The sequence below is a fragment of the Ovis canadensis genome, chromosome 1 (assembly GCF_042477335.2).
Source record: "Ovis canadensis isolate MfBH-ARS-UI-01 breed Bighorn chromosome 1, ARS-UI_OviCan_v2, whole genome shotgun sequence".
In the NCBI taxonomy this organism is placed as follows: Eukaryota; Metazoa; Chordata; class Mammalia; order Artiodactyla; family Bovidae; genus Ovis; species Ovis canadensis.
The window spans coordinates 125074468-125096852 of NC_091245.1; the positions used below are offsets into that span (position 1 = coordinate 125074468).

Consider the following 22385-nt stretch of genomic DNA (forward strand, 5'->3'; position numbering starts at 1 on the left):
ACTGACAGGAAGGGCAGGTCCTGGGAGCTTGGTGCATCACTGAGGTCACACTCACCCTTCCTTCTTAAGCCTCTGCTGTCTTCAGAGGAGACAGTTTTCAACAGTCAGCAGCTCTCTTACAATTCAGTTTCGGGACACAACTCAGAGTAGCTGAGCACCCACTATGCAAATGATCTGTACCCCCCAGCACTGAGGTATGCAGTTTATAACCTAGGCGGGTGGGTGGTAAGCTAGCAAGGGGCTTCCTGCCTGCTTCGCATACCTCGGTTTTCTTGGATAGCTCCCACTTACAAACTGTTGACTTCGAGCAATATTACTCTGAGCCTCCTTGGTGGCTCAGACAATAAAGAATCTGCCTACAATGTAGGCGACCTGGGTTCAATCCCTGGGTCAGGAAGATCCACTGGAGAAGGGAATGGTTACTCACTCCAGTATTCTTGCCTGGAGAATTCCATGGACAGAGGAGCCTGGTGGGCTATAGTCCACGGAGTGGCATAGAGTTGTTCACGACTAAGCAACTAACACTCTCATTTTCAGCAATACTACTCTAATAACTGGAAGGTGGTCTCATCATTGGCATGTTTCTCTTAAAAAAACATCAACAGTGACAAGCCTGATAAGTTCACATTGCAGCAAGCTGCCTTGGTGGCTGATGACACCCACGATCTATAGGCTAAAATGTCTGTCACACCATGAACCATCACAAGAAACAGGAGAAAGGATTTTACTGTCTGTTTTCAGGGAACAGAGCTTTCACAAGAATTCTGGGACAGAATGAAAAAGGCCAGGGGAAAGGCTCTCCCTGGGTTGTTACGGTCTCTTGGGTGACAGCAGTCAGGCTCTCTCCTTGGTCCAGCCCAGTGACCAGCCCTGCCAAGGCCACCATCCTTTGGTGCCCTCCTGCCAAGAGCGGCCCAGACTTGCCTTTGGTACTGAGCTGTGAACGTCAGATTCCCCTTGGGAAAAGCAGGTGACTCCCATCGTAGAATATTCTTGAAATTAACTGAATTCATTCTGACATTTTCAGGAGGTGGAATCATTCCTAATGCTGTAAACATAAAGGGAAAAAAGTTGGCAACTCTCTTTCTCAAAATAGTTGTCCAAGAAAATAACCATGTCCAATACTCAGGTCATGTACTCTGTGGCTCAAAGTCTTCACATGGGCTTGTGGGAGAGGGAGACACACATTAGCGGTGCTAAGGAGTCTGGACTGTATTTGAAGAGAAGAAATTGCTAAGGGGAGAAGGACAGCAATAGAGACATGGGGATGGATGAGGGTGACCTGGCATTTGGGTGGTGGTAGAAAGGTGTGAGGGCTTTCCAAGTGGCTCAGCGGTAAGGAATCTGCCTGCCAATGTAGGAAATGTGGGTTTTATCCCTGGGTCGAGAAGATCCCCTGGAGAAAGAAATGGCAATCCACTCCTGCATTCTTGCCTGGGAAATCCCATGGACAGAAGGAGCCTGGTGGGCTACAGTCCATGGGGTCGCCAGAGAGTAGGCCATGACTGAGTGACTGAAACAACAACAGAAAGGTGTGAGGGGGTAGATTTTAAATCTATTTCCAGATGTATAAACTTTAGACTTCCTGATACGCTCGGTGTGAAGCAGATGTTAATATCCACTCCCTGCTTAAGCACCTTATGCTCTGACTGGGGCTGGGGGTGGAAATCAAACAACACTAAATATTCACTGGAAGGACTGTTGCTGAAGCTGAAGTTCCAATACTTTGGCCACCTGATGAGAAGAACTGACTCATTGGAAAAGACCATGATGCTGGGAAAGATTGAAGACAGGAGGAGAAGGGGACGACAGAGGATGAGATGGTTGGATGGCATCACTGACTCAATGGACATGAGTTTGAGCAAACTCCAGGAGACAGCAAAGGAAAGAGAAGCCTGGCCTGCTGCAGTCCATGGGGTCGCAAAGAGTCAGACACAACTGAACAAAAACAACAATTTTAGGATTTGCATTAGGTTTGAGATACCGAAGGATACATAAGTAGGAATGTCAGAGACAGCTGGATGAATAAGCCAGCTGTCGGCACAGAGCGTAGATTTGAGCTAGAGATAGAAATAGTTGTTAAACTTTTTAACAGAAAATGCCAAACATACACAGAAATACAGAGAAGAGTGTAATAACTGACACCGGACCATCACCCAACTAGCACCAACAGACAGAAATTTGAAAGTCATGAGTCCATGTTGTCCAGTGGCTAAGCTGTGTCCAACTCTTCTGCAACCCCATGGACTGTAGCCCACAAAGCTCCTTCTAACCATGGGATTTCCCAGGAAAGATTACTGGAGTGGGTTGCCATTTACTACTCCAGGGGATCTTCCCTGACCAGGGATCGAACCTACATCTCCTGCATTGGTAAGATAGATTCTTTACCACCAAGCTACCAGGGAAGCCCAGTGTTACGTGTTAGTCCCTCCACAGTGTTAGACTCCTTGGGACCCCGTGGACTGCAGCTGGCCAGGCTCCTTTGTCCCTCGAATTCTCCAGGTAAGAATACTGGAGTGGGTTGCAATTTCATTCTCCAGGGGATCTTCCCCACCCAGGGATTGAACCTGGATCTCCTGCATTACAGGCAGATTCTTTACCATCTGAGCCATCAGGGAAGCCCAGAGCTGGTATTTAATGCCAGAGTTCTGTTGGCAGCCCCCAGAGGGGTAGTGTAGGAGAAAGAGAGAACAGAGCTGGGTATAAACTTGGCTGATAGAGGTGGAGAATCCCAGGGACAAACAGCCTGATATAGGTGGGAGGGAAACCACAGAATGAGAGAGCCATCAGAAAGGAAGGAGGGATCCATAGTGTTATTTGAACCTGGGGAGACAGTTTAGAGGACTGCCCTGTAGCCCAAGTGGTAAAGAACCTGCCTGCGATGCAGGAGACCAGGGTTCAATCCCTGGGTCGGGAAGATCCCCTGGAGGAGGGAATGGCAACCCACTCCAGTATTCTTGCCTGGAGAATCCCATGAACCTCTAGAGAAGCCTGGCGGGCCCCAGGGGTTCATGGGTCGCAAAGAGTCGGACACGACTGAGTGACTAACACACACACACACACACACACACACACACACACACACACAGGCAGTTTGGAGCAGGACAGGAAAGGTTTCACTGGATTTAGAACTCAGAAGCCGGGCAGATTCACACACACACACACACACACACACACACACACACACACACACAGAAGCCCTAGAGCTGTAGGGGTTGAGGGGCAGATTGACACACACACACACACACACACACACACACAGAAGCCCTAGAGCTGTAGGGGTTGAGGGGCAGATTGACACACACACACACACACACACACACACACACACACACAGGCAGTTTGGAGCAGGACAGGAAAGGTTTCACTGGATTTAGAACTCAGAAGCCCTAGAGCTGTAGGGGTTGAGGGGCAGAATTCAGACCTTGGCGTGCTGGGCCTAATGGCCCGCCCAGGAACTTAAGTCACTTTGCGCCTCTGGGGGTGCGCTAGGGGGAGGGCGGGGGGGGGGTCGTCTTTGGGGGTCAACGCTGCCCGGCGTCGTAGCCACGCCTCCCGCTTCCCGAGCGCGCTTCCTCCAGTCGGGACGCAGCGACACAGGCATCAGGGTCCCAGCGCGGGCAGCCCCGGCGGTCGAGCCGACGCCCCGGAGGCTACCCAGCGTCCCCTCCCCGCAGACCCCTCACCTGACATCAGGAGGCAGCCGCCCAGCCAGCTCCGGAGGCTGCGCGCCATACTCGCGCCGGGAGCCCAGGAGGGCGCTCAAGAGGGGAGCCCCGCAGACAGCCGCCGGGCACCGGGGCACACCCCCCAACCTCTTACGCCGGGGTCGCACGTACGCGCGCCCGCCTGCCAGCTCCGAGGCTGCTTCCGGGAACCGGGGGCGGGGCGGGGCGGTGCAGGGCCCGCCCCCGTCTGGGCCCCGCCCCTCGCACCCTGCTCCAGGGGCCGCTGTCACCCGCTTGACTGTGGCAGAAACAGAGGTGAAAGGGGACTTTTCGCCTGCGGGTGAGTGGAAAACACCGTTAGTAAAACAGGGTGCGAAACTGTACATGCAGTGTCCCCGATTACATTAGACGCATGCTTTGAAAGGAGCCCTCAAGTTGAATGAATACACTCCAGATAGTAAAGAATCTGCCTGCAACGCAGGAGACCCGGGTTTGCTTCCTGGGTCAGGAAGATCCCCTTGGCGAAGGGCATGGCCACCCACCCATGGAAAGAGAATTCCGTGGACAGAGGAGCCTGGGGGGCTGCAGTCCGTAGGGTCTCAAAAGAGTCGGACACGACTGATAGACTAATCCGGAGCCAACCCAGAGTTGATATCTGGATGGTGGGATTAAGGGTGGTGATGGTTTTTCTTCAGGTCAGTTCAGTTCAGTCGCTCAGTCGTGTCCGACTCTTTGCGACCCCATGAATCGCAGCACGCCGGGCCTCCCTGTCCATCACCATCTCCCGGAGTTCACTCAGACTCACGTTCATCGAGTCCGTGATGCCATCCAGCCATCTCATCTTCTGTCGTCCCCTTCTCCTCCTGCCCCCAATTCCTCCCAACATCAGAGTCTTTTCCAATGAGTCAACTCTTCGCATGAGGTGGCCAAAGTACTGGAGTTTCAGCTTTAGCATCACTATACAAATTTTCTCCAGTGAACAGTTGTGGTCTCTATGATCGCCTCTTCCCCGCAAATAAACTGATTTCAAAGCACTCCATTAGCAAAATCTAGCTTGAGAGGATCTTCTTTACCATAACTCCCCTCTCCCCCCAGGGATAAGCGGCAACAGAGAACCAAGTTATTTACGACCGGAATCGTTTCTCTCACAAGACTGCTGACAAAGGCTTAATTTCCTCCTTTTCAATGCATTATTTAACAGCAGGGTGATGTTGGAAAACTCAGAGCAGGGTAAGTACTAGGTGATGTAAGACACTGGCTGACTTCTGTGGCTAGAACATTCCACAGGAACACAAGCTCAGTAGTTAGAGGGAGTTTTGTGTAACCCAGAGATGCCAGCAGAACTACCCATCTGCTGCATATATCTCCTGTCTAAGAAGAAACAAGTGTGGAGACATTTCCAAGTTTATATTAAAAAGTATGTTTTATTTTTTACCAACCACTGTACAAAATTATATCTTAAAATATGACACAGACCCTGTCCCTCTCCCTTATGCAAATGTGTCTCTATTGGTCACCTGTCTGGCACCAAAATTATGTGTGTGTGTGTGTGTGTGTGTATGTCTTCCTCACTCAGACTGAGGAGGGTTGGACCAGGGGCTGAGAGTTGAATTCTCAAGAGGGTAGGCAACACAATATTATCTAGGTGTGCCCCAGACTTGGTTGGGGCTTCCTTTTTTCCAATCCCAACCCAGAGCATGTGCTTCTGTTTCCTCGTGCGTGTCCTTGCTTTCTAACTGCCCGCCCTCCCTTCTGTTTTTCTGTGGCTTTTCTGGTCTTCCCTCAAGCCTGTGGGGGAAAAAAAAAACCCACTGCTGACTGCTCCTGCTATGAACCCTGCTGAATGTCTTCCTTTTCTCTCCCTACTCCACACTGACCCGATTTAATAATTTCCCAGAAATCTTACACGGCCCCGGAACATCGCCTGAAAACCACAGGGAACTTTGTTCTTTACTCTGGGAAACATGATGCAGAATCATTAGACATCCATGAGAGGAAAGGGAACAGGCAGGGCATTTTCCCATCAAGACAAATTGCCTTGAACAGGTTAACAATGCACTGAATAATAGCAGAATACTCTGTTTCCCACCTCCCCTCCCCCCAGAGTGAGAATTTGCATAGATGATGTCACCAGTCTCCTACTCCTCCCCAGGGAGAATACTCGGAGACCCCCAAAGGAGCAAGTGCAGGTGCTGGGGGTGGGGGGTGAGGCCCGGAGGCAGTGTGTGTCCAAGTTAATTAAAATTTTTCAGATTCACCTGTCTTACTATATACCCATCCCCCATGTCAACATCTGACTCGGAAGTGTCACTTTTATCAGAAAGAGCATCTTGGGGCCTCAGGCACTCCATAGAGGGGTCGGTGAAGGGCAGCTGTGTCCCTTCTTCACTGGCCACCAAAAGGCTTGATTCTGTCTCGTTGAGGTCCTCCTCCAGCACGGCTGTCTCTTCTGGAGGAGATGGGGACATTAGAGTGACTTCCGAGTCCTTGTCGTCCTCAAGGGCTCTCACACACACAGAGTTCAGATTCACATTGAAGACAATTCTGCCCTCAGACCCCTCCGTGGAGTCACTGTCCTCCTCGGAAGTGGGGTCCTGCCACAGAGTCCCTCTCGTCTGGTAGCCCCCACCTGTGCCTTCCGACTGCCAGGGGCCGGGCCCTGGTGCCGCGGGGGTCTCGGCGTCCCTCTTAGGCTCAGGCAGGTACGGCTCCTCAGCACTGGGGTCGCTGCAGTCCTCCAAGCTGCAGTCCTCCAAGCTGGCTGCAGTGGTGGAAGTTGGACACAGCCTGCCCGTTAGTCCGTGCTTGGTGTAACCGCCTGAATTTACGCGGGGAGCTACTTCGTTTTCAATGTCACTTTCATCGTCATAATTATAATTCCACTCTTTCTTCTTCCTGGTGATGTGAATGACTTCCACGGTAGCCATTTTTTCCAATGGAGGCAGCTCAGGAAACACCCAGACTGACAGTTTATAAAAATTCTTAAAAAAAAAAAAAAAAAAGAGAGAATGATCAGTCCTGAGTGTTTGTTCTCTCTCTTTTTGACATCATAAAACTTAATGGAGTTAACTAACTGCACAGAGATGGGAAAGGTGGTCGTGAAGACAATGACAGTAAGTACAACAACAGCAGACAGTTACACAGGGTTTACTGTTTGTGGAGTGCTGCTTTTAGTAAACTACACGTTATAATTCATTTCATCCTCACGACTTCTCTATGAAGTAGGCTTACTAGTCTTGCTCCACTTTACAATGCAGAGAGGTTAAGAAACTTGCCCAAGTTTCAGGGAACACTCAGTGGTGGAGGCTGGGTTTCAAACTAGGAGGCTGCCTGCAGTAGAGACTGGCCCACTCCTTCCCACTGCTGTCCCCTTGCTGCTTCTTGCTTGTTAGGGGAATCTATCGATCGATAGTTTTGATAGATGGGTAGATTTCAACTGGATAGATTTCACCTCCGGATTGCTGACATTCTTATGGGTGTCAGGGAACTGTGAGTAAGGAGAGATTCTAGGGAGCTGATCCCACTGGGGTCAGAGCTCCCTGGAAGGGTCAGAGCTGAGAAGGAACAGAGAGACTGGAGGTTGCTCTAACCCAGCACCTCCCAGATACAACAGGTGAGGTGACCTAAGGAGACCGGCTACAGTGGGGTCATGGTGAGGAGGGTGGTCGCGAGCTTCCCTTTGCAGACCGTGAATCATCATTAGCATCCTTCTCCTTTCTGTTGTCTTGCTCAGGCTGCCCAATGTGACAAGCCTACTTTTCGCGGACTCTATTCAGATGCAGCCTTAGGATGAACTGTTCTATTGGGTTGTTTCGTCATTTTTCTTATTTATGTATAGGGGCTGTTTGTATAACCTTGGGCTTCCCAGGGGGCCCTAGTAGTAAAGAACCTGCCTGCCAGTGCCAGAGACAGAAGAGATGCGGGTTCGATCCCTGGGTTGGGAAGATGCCCTGGAGGAGGAAATGGTAACCTGCTCCAGTATTCTTGCCAGGAAAATTCCATGGACAAAGGAGCCTGGCAGGCTATAGTCCGTGGGGCCACAAAGAGTTGGACACGACTGAGTGACTGAGCACTTATATAACCTAGATGCTAATTATTTGTTGATTGTTTATGCTGCATGGACTTTCCCCTAGTCTGTGGTTTAACGTTTTACTCTTGTTATGATGACATTTAATGGAAAGAGAATTTCCATCTTAATTTAAGAAGGTATATCAATTTTCTTTCTCCATGGTTTCTGCTGAATCTACCTTACCTTTAAGTATGATTCCTATGTGCCCTTCTAAAACTTTTAATAGTTTTGCTGTTCATATTACAGTCTTTACTATGCCTGAAATTGATGTTTGTGTATGGTGTGAGGTAGGAACCTGATTTCATTTTCCCCACATGGGTAGCATTTACTGACCTCAATCCTTTCCCCACAGCAATTCCTACAAAACCCTAAGCCTAACCTTGTTTCCACATATGTGAGTCTGTCTCTGGGCTCCCCATTTGACTAGATCTTTGTTAATGCCTTTCAACAAGGTTTGATAATTTTCTCCACAATGGGCTTGTGACATCTTCTGTTAGATTTCTTAAGTACTTAAAAAAATATTTTTTATTACTATTGTAATGATGTTTTAAAAACTGTATGATTTCACTTAAATTGCATGATTCCATTGAACTGTATGATTCTAATTTCAAAACCAGGTAAAACTAATCTACACTGTTTAGAGTGTAGAGAGTAGTTATCCTGGGCATGGGCAGTGACTGAGAGGTGGAAGAGAGACTTCTGGAGGGGGTTGGTCATGTTTTCTTTCTTGATCTGGATGTGACTTATGTGGGTATGTTGAGTTTGTGAAAATTCAGTTTTTTGTTATGACTTGTGCACTCAATTTCTTGGATGTTGAAAAGCAACTTATAGAAAAACATATTTATTTTTAAGTGACTGTTGCTAGGGTATAAAAAGAAGCGTTTTTATGTTGATTACTTTGTGTGTAACAAACTTATTAGTCTAAATAAGTGGCTAATGTGGCTCAACTTATTAGTCCTAATACTTCATCTCTAGATTCTGAATTTCTTACTTAGCCAGTCATATCATTTAATAATAATCATTGTCTCTACCCCCCATTTTTCATACTTTAACCTCCATAAGGGCATCTTTTTTGTTTGTTTTATTCACATCTAGATCCCCAGCACCCAGCACATGTGGATATACAGTAAATATACAACACATATTTGTTAAATGCAAAAGAGAAGGCGTAGGAGGAGGAAAAGAAGAGAAGGTGGAAGGCGGTGGGGGGGAGAGGAGGAAAAAAGAAAAGACAGTTTAAAATTTTTAACTTCTGTTCTTGTTTAGACATACATACACAAGCATACTAGACCTAGGGTGTTCTGTTTTACTATTCCTAGAGTTTGTACTTAAACACAGAGCAACACTTTTTACTGGAGAAATAGCAGACAGACACAAGGTAACAATGCTTGCTTTCGTTACTTGGAGATAACATAATAACTGGTATAAATATAACTGGCATATAATTTGGGCTCATTTTAAGGACAGGAAAAACCCAGGAGATCTGGGAGAAGGGTTAGTAATGAGTTTAGGTAATTCAGGCAGAAAGTCATCCAGGACATGATGGGTATAGTGCTAGGGGGTTTTATATCTCAAGGCTGCATGAGAAACATCAGTTGGAGCGGGATTTATCTAAGAGCTCAAAGCGAAAGCTATACATGGCCAATGGAAGAGTTGGAGTGGAGGCTGAGAGTAAGCCTGCAACTGAACACTAACATAAAAAACTCAAAAAGATATACTGTTAAAGCTACAAAAGGTTAAGTTATACTGATAGATTAAAAAAAAACAAAACATGACAGGGATCACAGTATGGATAAAATCCAACACAGGGCCATTTACTTCTCATAAGCCACAGCCAAATGCCACCTAGGTTCAAATACTAATTCTAATTAAAAACTCCACAAGCACCCCTCCTCCCAAACAGTCCATCCCCCAACTCAACCTCAACACACAAGAACAAGGAAAAGAAGAGAATAGCAGTCATAACAAAGAATGAAATAATGCCATTTGCAAAGACTTGGATGGACCTAGAGACTATCATATTAAGTGGAGAAAGACATATTAAGTCAGAGAAAAGACAGATATCATACACTATCACTTATTTGTGGAATCTGAAAAAAAATGATACAAATGAACTTAGAGAATCCTGATGGGCTACAGTCCGTGGGGTCGCAAAGAGTCAGACATGACTGAGCGACTAACACTTTCACTTTACTTTTTCATTACTATATAAAAGTAGGGAAACAATAAGGACTTATTGTATAGCACAGGGAACTATATTCAATATCTTGTAATAAGCTATAATGGAAAAGAATCTGAAAAAGAAATTATATATATTCTTTTTCAAATTCTTTTATATATATATATTATTAAACGGAATCAGTTTCTGGATGCTTGAACACAGCATTGCAAAATAAACTATAATTCAATTAAAAACATTTAAAGAAACAAAAGAATAAAAAAAAAAGACTATACTTTTACCACCTGTAGAGAGATATTTATTTGTGGCTATTTAAAAAATTAGAAGGTGAATGAGTTAAAACATAGAATATCTTCTAATGTAGAAGGAAATATCTGAATATCTTCTAATGTAGAAGGAAAGCGACAGGATAGGGAAAATGAAAAATGATGGACAAAGTGGTTGAATCAAAACATGTGAGGAGGTTTTAGAAATATGTAAAATCAATACCTAGACTTGGTTGAGTGCCAAAGATTCTGAGCAGGAAGAATATGCCTCATGAAACACAGAGAAAACACAAGACAAAGTGGCTGGTTCCACTTACGAATAACACAAATAAGAGACCCCTGGGGGACCATTATACTATGATAAACGAATAAAAGTAGAAAAAAAAGATTAATCAATGTTGGCAAAGCTTTGGAGAAAGGTGTACACCATGATGTTGACACTAGCATTATAAATTAGTTCTTTATATTTTCATATAAGATATATTCACTTTGTGTATATATTCCACATAAGTAATCCAAACTAAAAAGACAACCTGTATTAAAATGTTCATTGTGTTACTCCTAGTGGCCAAAGAGATGAAAGGAAAAAGAAATAATGAAAAGGAAATCAACCCAAATGCCTGACAGCTGAGAAATGATTAAGGAAAAAGGAGACATTAATAACAATGGAACACTGTGACGATGGAAAATCGTATGTGGACAAAGTATGAAAAGAAAGCAGAAAATGCAATCTATAGGTTTATAGGAATGGTAAAGAACCCAGAGTGATACAACACCTTGATGTTTTGAGAAAATGGGGTTTCTTCTATGAAGATATTTAAGTATATAAAAATTCTTAAGTCAAAATGAAAAATAAAGGTAGAAATGAAAAAAAAAATACATACCAAAGCTTCGGGGAAATCATTTCTTAAGCATATATAACCAATCCGTTTCAGTATCATTACAGTGCTTATGCAGACAGCAGTTAATAAAAACAGAATAAGTATTCCTCCTATTGTAGCAGGTTCTGATGACTCTGTTGATGAAAAATTAAATGGCTTTATTTAAAAGTAAATCCAGTGAACAGTTACAGTTGGGAACAATGTATATTAATCTGGTGGTGGAAGGGTTTATTATGGGGGCAAAAGCTGGAAAAACTACTGTTAAATATCAAAGAATGGAAAGTAATCCAAGTATACATTTTTAAAAAATGTTAAAATTCAGTTTCTAGAAGTAAAATTTCTTCCAGTTGATAATTATGCTCTATGACTGCATTGTCCAATAATGTGGCGGTTTAGCCATACGTGACCATTGAAATGTAAATTATCAAAAAAAAAAAACCAAAACAAAACCTGTTTCTGAGTCATACTAGCCAGGTCTCCAGAAGGAGTTGCAAAAGGGAGTTTGTCTGAAGATGACAATTGGGTCACTTGGAAGCTGGACTCTGGCCATGCCAGAACCCAAACTGGGGTGTGGTAGATCTTGTTTTGTCCAGTTATGAGTTCTCCTCTAGCTTCTTGTCAAAATGACTTTTCGAAAATTTCAATTTTCTGAATGTAAACAGCTTTTTCCTGTAAGTCCAACTAGGCTGAGAAGAAATCAATACTTATAGAATTAAGGCTGTCTTTAATATCCAGAAAAGCGTTTGTTAATATTAATCCTATAACCACAGCCTCAAGCAAAACAATACAAGAGAAAAACAATTAAAGACGGCTCATATCTTTCTAATGTCTTTTAAAAGGTTAAAGAATGGACAGAAAGAAACTCGGTGAAGATCTGAGCCCTTAGATGGAGGAAGACTCATGAACCCCTTTCGTTCCCATCAAGAATGAATGGGCCGTCATCAAGAAAATTTACAAATAATAAATGCTGCAGAGGGTGTGGAGAGAAGGGAACCCTCCTACACTGTAGGTGAGAATGCAGACTGGTACAAACTTGTGGAGAACAGTATGGAGGTTCCTTACAAAACTAGAAATAGAGCTACTACATGATCCAACAGTCCCACTCCTGGTCATGTATACAGAGATATATGCATCAATGTTTATTATTTACAATCGCCGGGACACGGTGGCAACCTAAATGTCCATCCGCCGAGGAATGGATAAAGAAGACTGTGGTGCATATACACAATGGAATATTCCCCAGCCATAAAAAAGAATGAAATAGTGTCATTTGTAGCAACACAGATGGACCTAGAGATTGTCATACTGCGTGAAGTCAGTCATATAGAAAAAGACAAATATATGATATCGCTTATATGTGGAATCTAAAAAAATAGTGCAAATAAAACTCATTCACAGAACAGAATAGATTCAAAGTGTAAAAAACTTATGGTTGCCAAGGGGGAAGTGGGAGAGGGATACGCTGGGATTGACATATACACATTACTATATATAAAGTAGATAGATAATAAGGACCTACTATAATGCACAGGGAACTCTTCTCAGTACTCTGGAGTGACCTATATGGGGAAAGAATCTGAAAAAGAGTGTATATATACATGTGTATCATCGATTCACTTTGCTGTGTAATATTACAAATCAACTATATTCCAACAAAAATGAGAAAAAGGAATGAATGAGGATGTGTCATAGAATCCTAGTTATAGAATCAGACCTAGTCATAAAGGCACACCTTTATAATAAAAAATCCTCACATGCAGAGAGCTTACATTCCTGAAGAGGATTCTGTGAACCTACATGGAGGAGCAATATGATGTCAAGGGATCTTGACCCATGTGTCCCACCCCTCTGAGTCACTTGAACGAGAATTTCTATTTTGGCTCTGCTTCCAGGGAATGTAAACATGACACCAGCCTATTTAAAAGAGACCCTATTTAAAAGGGACTTCCCTGGTGGTCCAGCGGTAAAGAATCTGCCTTGCCATGCAGGGGATGTAGATTCAGTCCCTGGTCTGGGAAGATTCCACATGCCAGGAGGCAACTATGCACTGCAACTAAGACGCAATGCAGTCACATTATATATATATATATATATTCAAATTAAAGAGACCTACCAGATGTTTACGCTGGTTTTAGAAAAGGCAGAGGAACCAGAGATCAAATTGCCAACATCTGCTGGATCATGGAAAAAGCAAGAGAGTTCCAGAAAAACATCTATTTCTGCTTTATTGACTATGCCAAAGCCTTTGACTGTGTGGATCACAATAAACTGTGGAAAATTCTGAAAGAGATGGAAATACCAGACCACCTGACTTGCCTCTTGAGAAACCTATATGCAGGTCAGGAAGCAGCAGTTAGAACTGGACATGGGCTAACCTAACTGGTTAGAACCAGTTAGGACTGGTTCCAAATAGGAAAAGGAGTACGTCAAGGCTGTATATTGTCACCCTGCTTATTTAACTTAATAAGGCTATGGTTTTTCCAGTGATCACGTATGGATGTGAGAGTTGGACTGTGAAGAAAGCTGAGCACTGAAGAATTGATGCTTTTGAACTGTGGTGTTGAAGAAGACTCTTGAGAGTCCCTTGGACTGCAAGGAGATCCAACCAGTCCATCCTAAAGGAGATCAGTCCTGGGTGTTCATTGGAAGGACTGATGCTAAAGCTGAAACTCCAGTATTTTGGCCACCTGATGCAAAGAGTTGACTCAGGAAAAGTTGACTTGGAAAAGACTCTGATGCTGGGAGGGATTGGGGACAGGAGGAGAAGGAGACGACATCACTGACTTGATGGACATGGGTTTGGGTGAACTCTGGGAGTTGGTGATGGACAGGGAGGCCTGGCGTGGTTCGATTCATGGGGTCGCAAAGAGTTGGACTGAACTGACTGACTAAACTGACCATCCTTTACCAGACATTACCCCTCCCCTGCCCTTTCTGCTTAATTTTTCTCCAGAGTATTATAGTATTATACTTAACCATCCCTTAACACAATACATGTTTTATTTTTTTGAATCTTGTTTTTTTGTCTCCCAATGTAAGCTCTATAAACTAAGGAATTTTTATCTGTTTTATTCACTGCTGTATCCCGAGTATCTAGAAGAGTATCTGGACCATAGTGGGCCCCAGTAAACATTTGTCAAATGGATGAGGACACCTTTCCCTGGGGAACTTACTGAAGAAAAGTCAGCCGATTAGTTTAAGATTTGACGAAAGGGAGGCATTTCTCCATTTCTCTGGAATAAATCCCCCTTTATCAATACTGCTTTAAGATATCAGTGTTTCACCACTGATATCCCAGCAACTTAACTCTGGTTCTAGGTCATCCTTCAAGAACCCCCCACCATCCAAACCTACCTGGTCCCTGGGTTTAGCTGCTTGAGAGTGGCTCACATGGCCAGTTTACACAGTGAGAGGGGTCACATGATCTGAACCTACTTGGTTCCTGAAGTTTCGGACAAGAATTGTGGCATGAAACATTTGGATAGTGAGGCACACCTGTACCTTAACTGTCTCATGTAAAAGAACAGAGGCTGAAATATACAAAGTGATGTGTTTGCACCAAGGAAGCATGAAGTGACAGGCCAGCATGTTGCCATATGACCATTCTTAGCAGGTGAAACAGGGAAGAGTCAGGGGAGACACTGAATCATCAGAGCAAGGACGTCACCTTCCAGTGCCTTTGGTCAGGCTTAGGTTCACCTAAGGGCAGACTGGGTTTCAGCCAACCACCGTCGTCATGTCCTATTTCTAATCTGAGTTTTTATTGCTGTGATACTCTGATTTATAATAAGAAGTACATATTTGGTCTTTTTGCTCAATTCTGAAACCCTTAGAAATTCCTAAATAATAAGAGCAAAGAAAGTGAAAGGAGCTTTTTTTCATTATTCAGAACAAGCCCCTCTGAACCTCACTTGGTTTATGTGAAACCCAAAATGAATAAACATAATTTGTGTCCTAACACCAAATCTCAACATCAACTAGATGTCTAGAGATTTGACTCGTTTCTGATAGGAGTTAGTGCAGAACCCACAGGGCTATCTATCAGCTTTGATGATTTGCTAGAATGGCTCACAGAACTCATGAAAACAGTTTACTCCCTAGATTCCTGGTATGTTATAAAAGATTATAACTCAGGAACAGGCAGAAGGAAGAGATACACAGGGCCAGGTATGGGGGATGGAGCTTGGACTTCTGTGCCATCTCTGGGCATGCCACCCTCCCAGCATCTCAGTATGTTCACCAACTTGGAAGTTCTCCAAACCCCATCATTTGTGGTTTTTAAGGAGGACTCGTTATATAGACATGACCAGTTATATTCTTGGCCACTGGTGGTCACTTCAACCTCTAGCCCTTCTCCCCTCCCCAAAAGTCAAGGGGTGGGACTGATAGTTTCAACCCTCTACATCACAGGGTTGGTTGCCAGGGGAACTTTCCAAATGTCAACGGATATGAACACCCACTGGTCATTATTTTCTTAGGAAGCCTATTGTTTTGCCCTGCCAGGAATTGGTGTTAGGACACAAATTATGTTCATTCCGTTTGGGTTTACATTTTTATATAGAGCCATAGGCATGAAGAGACTATATGCAGTTTTAGGTTTGTTCAGTTGCTGTTGCTAAGTCGTTTCAGTCGTGTCCAACTCTGTGTGACCCCATAGATGGCAGCCCACCAGGCTCCCCCGTCCCTGGGATTCTCCAGGCAAGAACACTGCAGTGGGTTGCCATTTCCTCTCCAATGCATGAAAGTGAAAAGTGAAAGTGAAGTCGCTCAGTCGTGTCTGACTCTTAGCGACCCCATGGACTGCAGCCCACCAGGCTCCTCCATCCAAGGGATTTTCCAGGCATGAGTACTGGAGTGGGGTGCCATTGCCTTCTCCATGTTCAGTTGCTAAGTCATGTCCAACTCTTTGCGACCTCATGAACTATGGCACACCAGACTTCCCTGTCCTTCACTGTCTCCCAGAGTCTGCTCAAACTTACGTCCAATTAGTTGGTGATGCCATCCAACCATCTCATCCTCTATTGTCCCCTTCTCTTTCCCTCAATCTTTCCCAGCATCAAGGTCTTTTCCAGTGAGTTGGCTCTTCAAATCAGGTGGCCAAAGGATTGTTGTTCCGTTTCAGCATCAGTCCTTCTGATGAATATTCAGGGTTGATTTCCTTTAGGATTGACTGGTTTGACCGCCTTGCTGTCCAAGGGACTCTCATGAGTCTTCTCCAGCACCATAATTTGAAAGCATCAATTCTTCAGCACTCAGTCTTCTTAATGGTCCAACTGTCATATCCATACTTGACTACTGGAGAAACCACAGCTTTGACTATATGGATCTCTGTTGGCTGCTAGGTTGGTCATAGCTTGTCTTTCAAGGAGCAAGCATCTTTTAATTTCATGGCTACAGTCACCATCCACAGTGATTTTGGAGCCCAAGAAAGTGAAGTCTGTCACTGTTTCCACTGTTTCCCCATCTATTTACCATGAAGTGATGGGACTGGATGCCACGATCCTAGTTTTTTGAATGTTGAGTTAAATATGGGCAAAGTTTTGCCCATATGTAACTGATATTATAAACATGATTTAAGTTAAAGCTGTGAAGTAGTTTTTCCTTTAAAATTGATCTGTGTATCATTTGATTCTGAGTGACACTGGTGAATAAACTCACATTGCCTGGAGTTCTAGCAAACACCAGGCACCTTGACATGTCAGCTGCTCATTAGTGGAGTTCACTTCATCTGCAAAGAAGTCATTGCACTTATAGTCACTCCCTTCTAAAGCTCATCTTATTTTGACTCTGGTAAATCAGGGCACTAAAGAAACTCTCACTAGGGTTGGGAAACTCAGAAAGGCTTCTGCTGGGAGTCAGCATGGGGAATCCTGCCCATGGCAAAGGTCATGAGGAAGGGGGCCTGGCAAAAAGCAAAGGCTGAGATCAGGCCTCAGGGGTACCCCTGGATTTTCCTGAGCATCTACCCCCAAAACCAGAGTCTGCTTGCTTTATTGTACTGTGCTTTCCACTCTTCTGACATAACAGGGGGCTATCCCTGACCACCTTTCTTTGGAAAGAGTTAACTTAGAGTTCCAGTTAACAGTCTCCTTCATATAAAAGGAGTGTCTCAGCTCAAATTCCTCTGACGGCTCTCTAACTTGCCTGACAGTTAAGAGACTTTTGCAACTTGTGATTGTTTACAGCCCCCAACTGCAAGAGGCACGAAGCTTAAAGCATCTTAAAGATATAGAGCCTTTTCTAAAAAGCTAAAAATTATATTGGTGATGAGTTTTCATTGTTGAGTCAATGACTACTGCTATGCCTCCATATTCTTTATCTTTTAGGCACTTGAAGGATATTAATCAATGTAATTGGATATAGAAGAAGGAATATAGTCATTTTGATGTTAGCAACACTAGACTTTTGAGTTAATGAACTTTCTCTTTGTTATAAACCACTGTACTCCTCTTTCCTTGTTATAAATTGTTGTGTCCTTGCTATATAAGAATGTAACCTTAATTAGTGCTTTCTGAGAGTGGCATCAGGCTTTGGAAAGGCACTTTTAAGGCAAATAAGTTTTCTGGTTGACAGACCCTTATCAGAAAAGGGCCATAAAATGCTAATAGGCCTCCTGGCCAGAAGATGATGTAAATCACCTAAGACTTGGGTATACAGCTAGGTATGCAGAGAGAAAGCCTGGTCTCGATAAGAGTCAGGGCTGCTGACCCTGCATAATTTTGTATTATCCATTGATCTCTGTGTACAACCAAAAGTATAAAAAGCTTTTCTGGACAATAAAGGATGGGCAAGTTCCTGAAAAGACTGGTTCCCCCGTGTCTTCTTTTCTTTCTTACTCTATTTTCTGGCTGATTCCCACCTGGGGCATAGAGGCTAGCCGTGTCTACTTATTTGCCTGGGCTTCCAAGACCCACGCGAGAGGGAGCCCAAGGTGGGGCACCCTCTGCTATTCAAGCGGGTGCCTGTGGCCCTACATAGACGGTCCAAGTCCCTTGTCTCGGGGCTTTATTGGCTTTCTGTGTAAACCAAGAAATACAGCCTCTTTCTCTCCTCCATTCTCTTAACTGCAAACTCTTTCCTTATCTCTCTCTAAATCTATATATCTCTCTTGCCACGCTGTTCCCCCTTCAAATTACCCTGGATCCACCGGGGCTGGACCCTGACAGGCTTCTTTGGGGGAGATTTTCACTCTGGGAAAAACAGTTGGCTTCCTGAGAAAATAATGAGCAGTGGATGTTCCTAAGGCTGACTGTCCTCCCTGCAAATTCGTCCATTTGAAGGAAGGTTTGGGGAGGAGGTTGTATGCTGTTTTGACGCCTTGGCCACAGAAGGGCTTTCAGCCTTCATCCGTGACCAGCTCATCCACACTGGCAAGTTTCATTTTCATCCATGAGTTACAGCCAACCTTCTGGGGAGCCAGGCCATGTCTATGGACCTCACTGCGACTGTCATCCTACCCTTTGGCACCTCTCCAGGCAGTTGCTTCAGGAACCAAGCCTCCTCCAACACTTGACTTGAATAACGGCCAAACCAAGGACACACAGAACTGAACCCGATCCTGCTCCAGAAATAAATCATTTCCACTTTAGCCTCCTGAAGTGGAAGTTGCCTGATTGTCCCCATGGGATGGCAACATAAAAGCAGCTCTACCTCATGGTAGAGACTGACCGACAGAAGGCATCTCTGTGATGTACCTTGTTGGATGAAATATCTTTAGTGCTTCATGATTTTCAGACTCTTTTCTTTAAATAGGTTTTCCCTCAGAGGAAAAGCAAACCATGAATTTTCAAAAACTGTCATACCTGATTCTCGTCTGGGTCGAAAGAGGATACATTTTAAGGGAGATCTGTTTATTTTTCTTGGATCTTTAGGCTCAAAATAAACAGATATACAGTAGTTTGTGTTTGGAATTAACTTGTCGATGACATAATTGAAATTTTCAGTGATGTTTCCAGTTATTTGGGGTTGATGCTGTAAAAATGTGCAAAAAAGAAAAAAAAGTCAGTAAGACATTAAGGGAGAATTTCGTTTAGAGGCAAGCCCCAAGAGAGTCTTTGGGAATTGGTCTTCAAATCTTAAAAACACAGATAGAAATATCATAGGCTTGGCAAGAAAAAGTTATTTATAAGTTACTCAGGCAAATGATTTATTCAAGATTACATGCACATGTATAAACACACACATCTTTAAACCATGAAATCTAGTCTAGCAACTTCCTTTGACAAATGAGGAGAAAAAGACCCAATGAGGAATAAAGGTCTCCAGGACGTCATTTTTATAAGGTGATGTTACTCAAGATCACCTTGCAAAAATCAGAAAATAAGATTATCCTACTTCATTAATGATATGAGTCTACACTTCAGAAACTGCTTTCATATATATTAATCTGATTATCAAAAAAGTCTGCAAAGTAGGCATTATTCCCGTTCTCCAGATGAGGAAGCTATAGCTCAGAGTGGTTTAGTAACCTCCTCAAGGCCACACAGCTTATCTGTGGCAGAACTGAAGCTGAGGTCTAATTTCCCTGTCTTTTCCCTGAAAACACCTTGCCTCTTCTTCCCTGGCTACTTCTGTTCCATTTTGGAATTAAAGAGATCATCTGAAGAGGTTCTTTCATGAAAAATAACTTTTGTAAAATGTTTTATAGTTTTCAAAGTACATTCTTACTAATGGTTTGATAAATGAAGCTTTCCACCAGCTCAAATACAGCATTCTATAATATTTTTCTGCAAGTTTCTATTTGGAAGGAAGAGGAATTTTTTTTCTCACCCCACCCTCCAATAAACTAAAAGGTCATGCATGGAGGATGGAGCAGAAGTGCCCTGGTGGGAGTGCTCTGGCCTTGAAGGGAAACTGCAAAAGCGTAGCTGGGTGCCAGAGCTCTGGGTCCCACAGCTGGCATGACGTTTGTGGCCATCATGTGACCTGCAGTCTGCAATGCTTGCTTCCTGTTTCACTGGAAGCTCCTTCACCCTTGGTGGCCGTGGACTCCGCCTCCCCAACTATGACTCAGATGGATAGTTCCTGCTCAGAGCCAAGGTCAACCCCTTCCCATGCTCTTGAGAGTCTGCCCATTCTCATCTCCTCCAGAACATCACTCCCCTCCCCAACTCCCCTTCCCACCATGGAACATTCCCTCTGCATAAGGACCTGCTGTCATTTCTTCCATCTAAAAAGTCCCTCCATAGGCCCCACTTCCCCTTCCAGCTATCACAGCATCTCCCTACTCCCGTTTACAGAGAACCCTGGAGACGTCTTTCCTGAAGTCAAACAGCAATGAAGCCCAGACCCTTCAGTTTTAATTGTCCAAATCATTACAGGTGTTTCTTTTAGCAATGTGTTCATTGCCAAGTCAGAACTGTTTTGACCACTTACCCTCTTAACACTGTTCCCTGCATGCTCTTCGATAAATGCTAAGTAATACTGTAATTCTTCACTTGGTATCCTGGGACTGTCTAATCGAAATTTCACATTCACACTGATGTTGTTTGTAAAATCAACAATCTCAAACTTTGGTGGGTCCAAAGGCTCTGTTTAGAAAATGAAATAAACCCCAACGTTAATCAATAAATAGCATAACTGTAATGATAACCACTTTCCTGATAACAACCATACCTCTTTACAGCTCTCTTTTGACTACCTGTGGCCCTCGAGGCATGGGTTATATATATATATGTGTGTATATATATATATATATATAAAATTGGTGAAAAACTGAGAACAATAAAAGTGAAGTGATTAGTTTACTATTAGCACAAGAAATGGAGGACAGATTTTGGGGTGAAAGTCAGTATTTAACAATTTTCAGGTTGTATTCAAAACATAAGAGTGAAAATGACTTCTCATCTAATAATAATAAAATAATAATATATAACCATTGCAGAAATATCAGAAAATACAGACAGGCAATTGTCTTTGAATGCAGTCAATCCTCTCTTGCATATGCAGTATGTGGATAAATACATAAACACATATAAAAGCTGAACCAGTGTACATATGCACCTGAACTAAAATCAAATCATTCTTATACTGTTTTACATGGCGTATGTTTTCACTTATTTCATAAACATATTAAATGCATGTTTACCTATGAGCTGGCAAACTAGGGCCTGTGGGTTAGATTTTGCACAGCCTGAAAGTTGAGAATGGTTTTTATTTTATTATTTTTTTTTTTTTGAGCATGGTTTTTATTTTTGAAAGGGTTGTGAACAAATTAAGGCTATGTGACAGAGACCATACATGGCCCAAAAAGGGCAAAGATTTTTTTCTCAGTCTTCAAAACATTGATTCACTCTTTTAAACAGTTAGATTGGCTCTAATTCTTCTGAATGGAATCTGCATATCAGTGAGTATTACAGAGCTCAGTCTTTGCATTTGGCTGTAATCATTTCTTTAGGACAAATTTTTGGAGGAATTCGGGATTAGAGCAGGCCCAGGTTAAGGTTTTCAACACATACCAAATACCTTCAGAAAGACTGTGTCAAGCTATATTCTCTGCATTTCTTCTAAGTCTGGGTATTTACTTACTTTTTATATTTACCATTTGAGTCTTGAAAAAAGATATCTCGTAACTGTGTTAATATACATTCTTTAAAGATCTGAGTAGTCTGAGTACCATGTTCTATAAGCTGGGCTTTTCTTTCTTTTCTACGAGGACACGTACACAAACACGCAATCCCACAATTCCGAGAAACACGCAATCGCACAATTCCGAGAATCCCTAAGTATCCAAGTTTGCTCCATGGGGTTCAGCTATCATCACTTTGCGAAGCACAGATGTGCGTGTGTGCACACCCACACAGCCTGTAACTTGGCTCCTTTTGCTGCCGAGTCACTCAGGCACGTCTGATTCTTTGGAACCCCATGGACTGTAGCCCACCAGGCTCCTCTGCCCATGGGATTCTCCAGGCAAGAATACAGGAGTGGGCTGCCATTTCTTTCCCTAGGAGATCTTCCCAAGCCAGGGATCAAACCCATGTCTCTTGCTTGGCAGGCAGACACTTTACCACTGAGCTGCCTGCAAAGCCCTTTGCAAGATCAGGATACCAGAAACGTGATGGAGTCTGGCGGAGAGCCACTGCCAGCTGCTCTGGAGCTGTTAACACAAATGCCAGAAGGAGCCGCCTCCCGTGGTAGGGAAAGGAAGAGCGGGCACGCCCACTCCTGGGATCCAGGCTTCTCTCTCTGGGCCCCGTGTGCACACACACCTGGGTGCTCACACATGCCAGAGCTACTGGGATCTGATCTGGGGAGGGGCTGCAGTATTAAGGAAAACACAGACCCCCAAAGTTATGACAGCTCAGACACAGGCCTTTCTGAACC

At 43.8% G+C, this 22385-nt stretch overlaps 2 protein-coding genes and 1 long non-coding RNA gene across 8 annotated transcripts in view; 1 reads left to right on the forward strand and 2 right to left on the reverse strand.

The window, feature by feature from the left end:
* Nucleotides 1-4823, reverse strand: part of IL10RB (interleukin 10 receptor subunit beta) — a 31750-nt gene extending 26927 nt beyond the window's left edge. The window contains exons 1-3 of one of the 3 annotated variants that reach the window (XM_069549109.1): nucleotides 4742-4823; nucleotides 3687-4002; nucleotides 925-1048 (exon numbers count right to left, since the gene is read on the reverse strand). In XM_069549109.1, the coding sequence (XP_069405210.1) occupies nucleotides 925-1048; nucleotides 3687-3735 (173 nt within the window). In that variant the 5' untranslated portion in view covers nucleotides 3736-4002; nucleotides 4742-4823. Of the gene's footprint in view, nucleotides 1-924; nucleotides 1049-3686; nucleotides 4091-4473 lie in introns of those variants that run through there. The other 2 variants (XM_069549102.1, XM_069549091.1) reach the window with 2 other exon arrangements.
* Nucleotides 3551-12722, forward strand: LOC138418239 (uncharacterized). Its single transcript, XR_011248461.1, has 3 exons — nucleotides 3551-4008; nucleotides 4764-4898; nucleotides 11903-12722. It is a non-coding gene; the product is annotated as an uncharacterized lncRNA (long non-coding RNA).
* IFNAR2 (interferon alpha and beta receptor subunit 2) overlaps nucleotides 5073-22385 on the reverse strand; it is a 72953-nt gene continuing 55640 nt past the window's right edge. For all 4 annotated transcript variants that reach the window (XM_069549058.1, XM_069549067.1, XM_069549050.1 and 1 more), the window contains 4 exons: nucleotides 20439-20593; nucleotides 18866-19034; nucleotides 11067-11197; nucleotides 5073-6649 (listed from right to left, as the gene is read on the reverse strand). In XM_069549058.1, the coding sequence (XP_069405159.1) occupies nucleotides 5903-6649; nucleotides 11067-11197; nucleotides 18866-19034; nucleotides 20439-20593 (1202 nt within the window). In that variant the 3' untranslated portion in view covers nucleotides 5073-5902. The remainder of the gene's footprint in view (nucleotides 6650-11066; nucleotides 11198-18865; nucleotides 19035-20438; nucleotides 20594-22385) is intronic.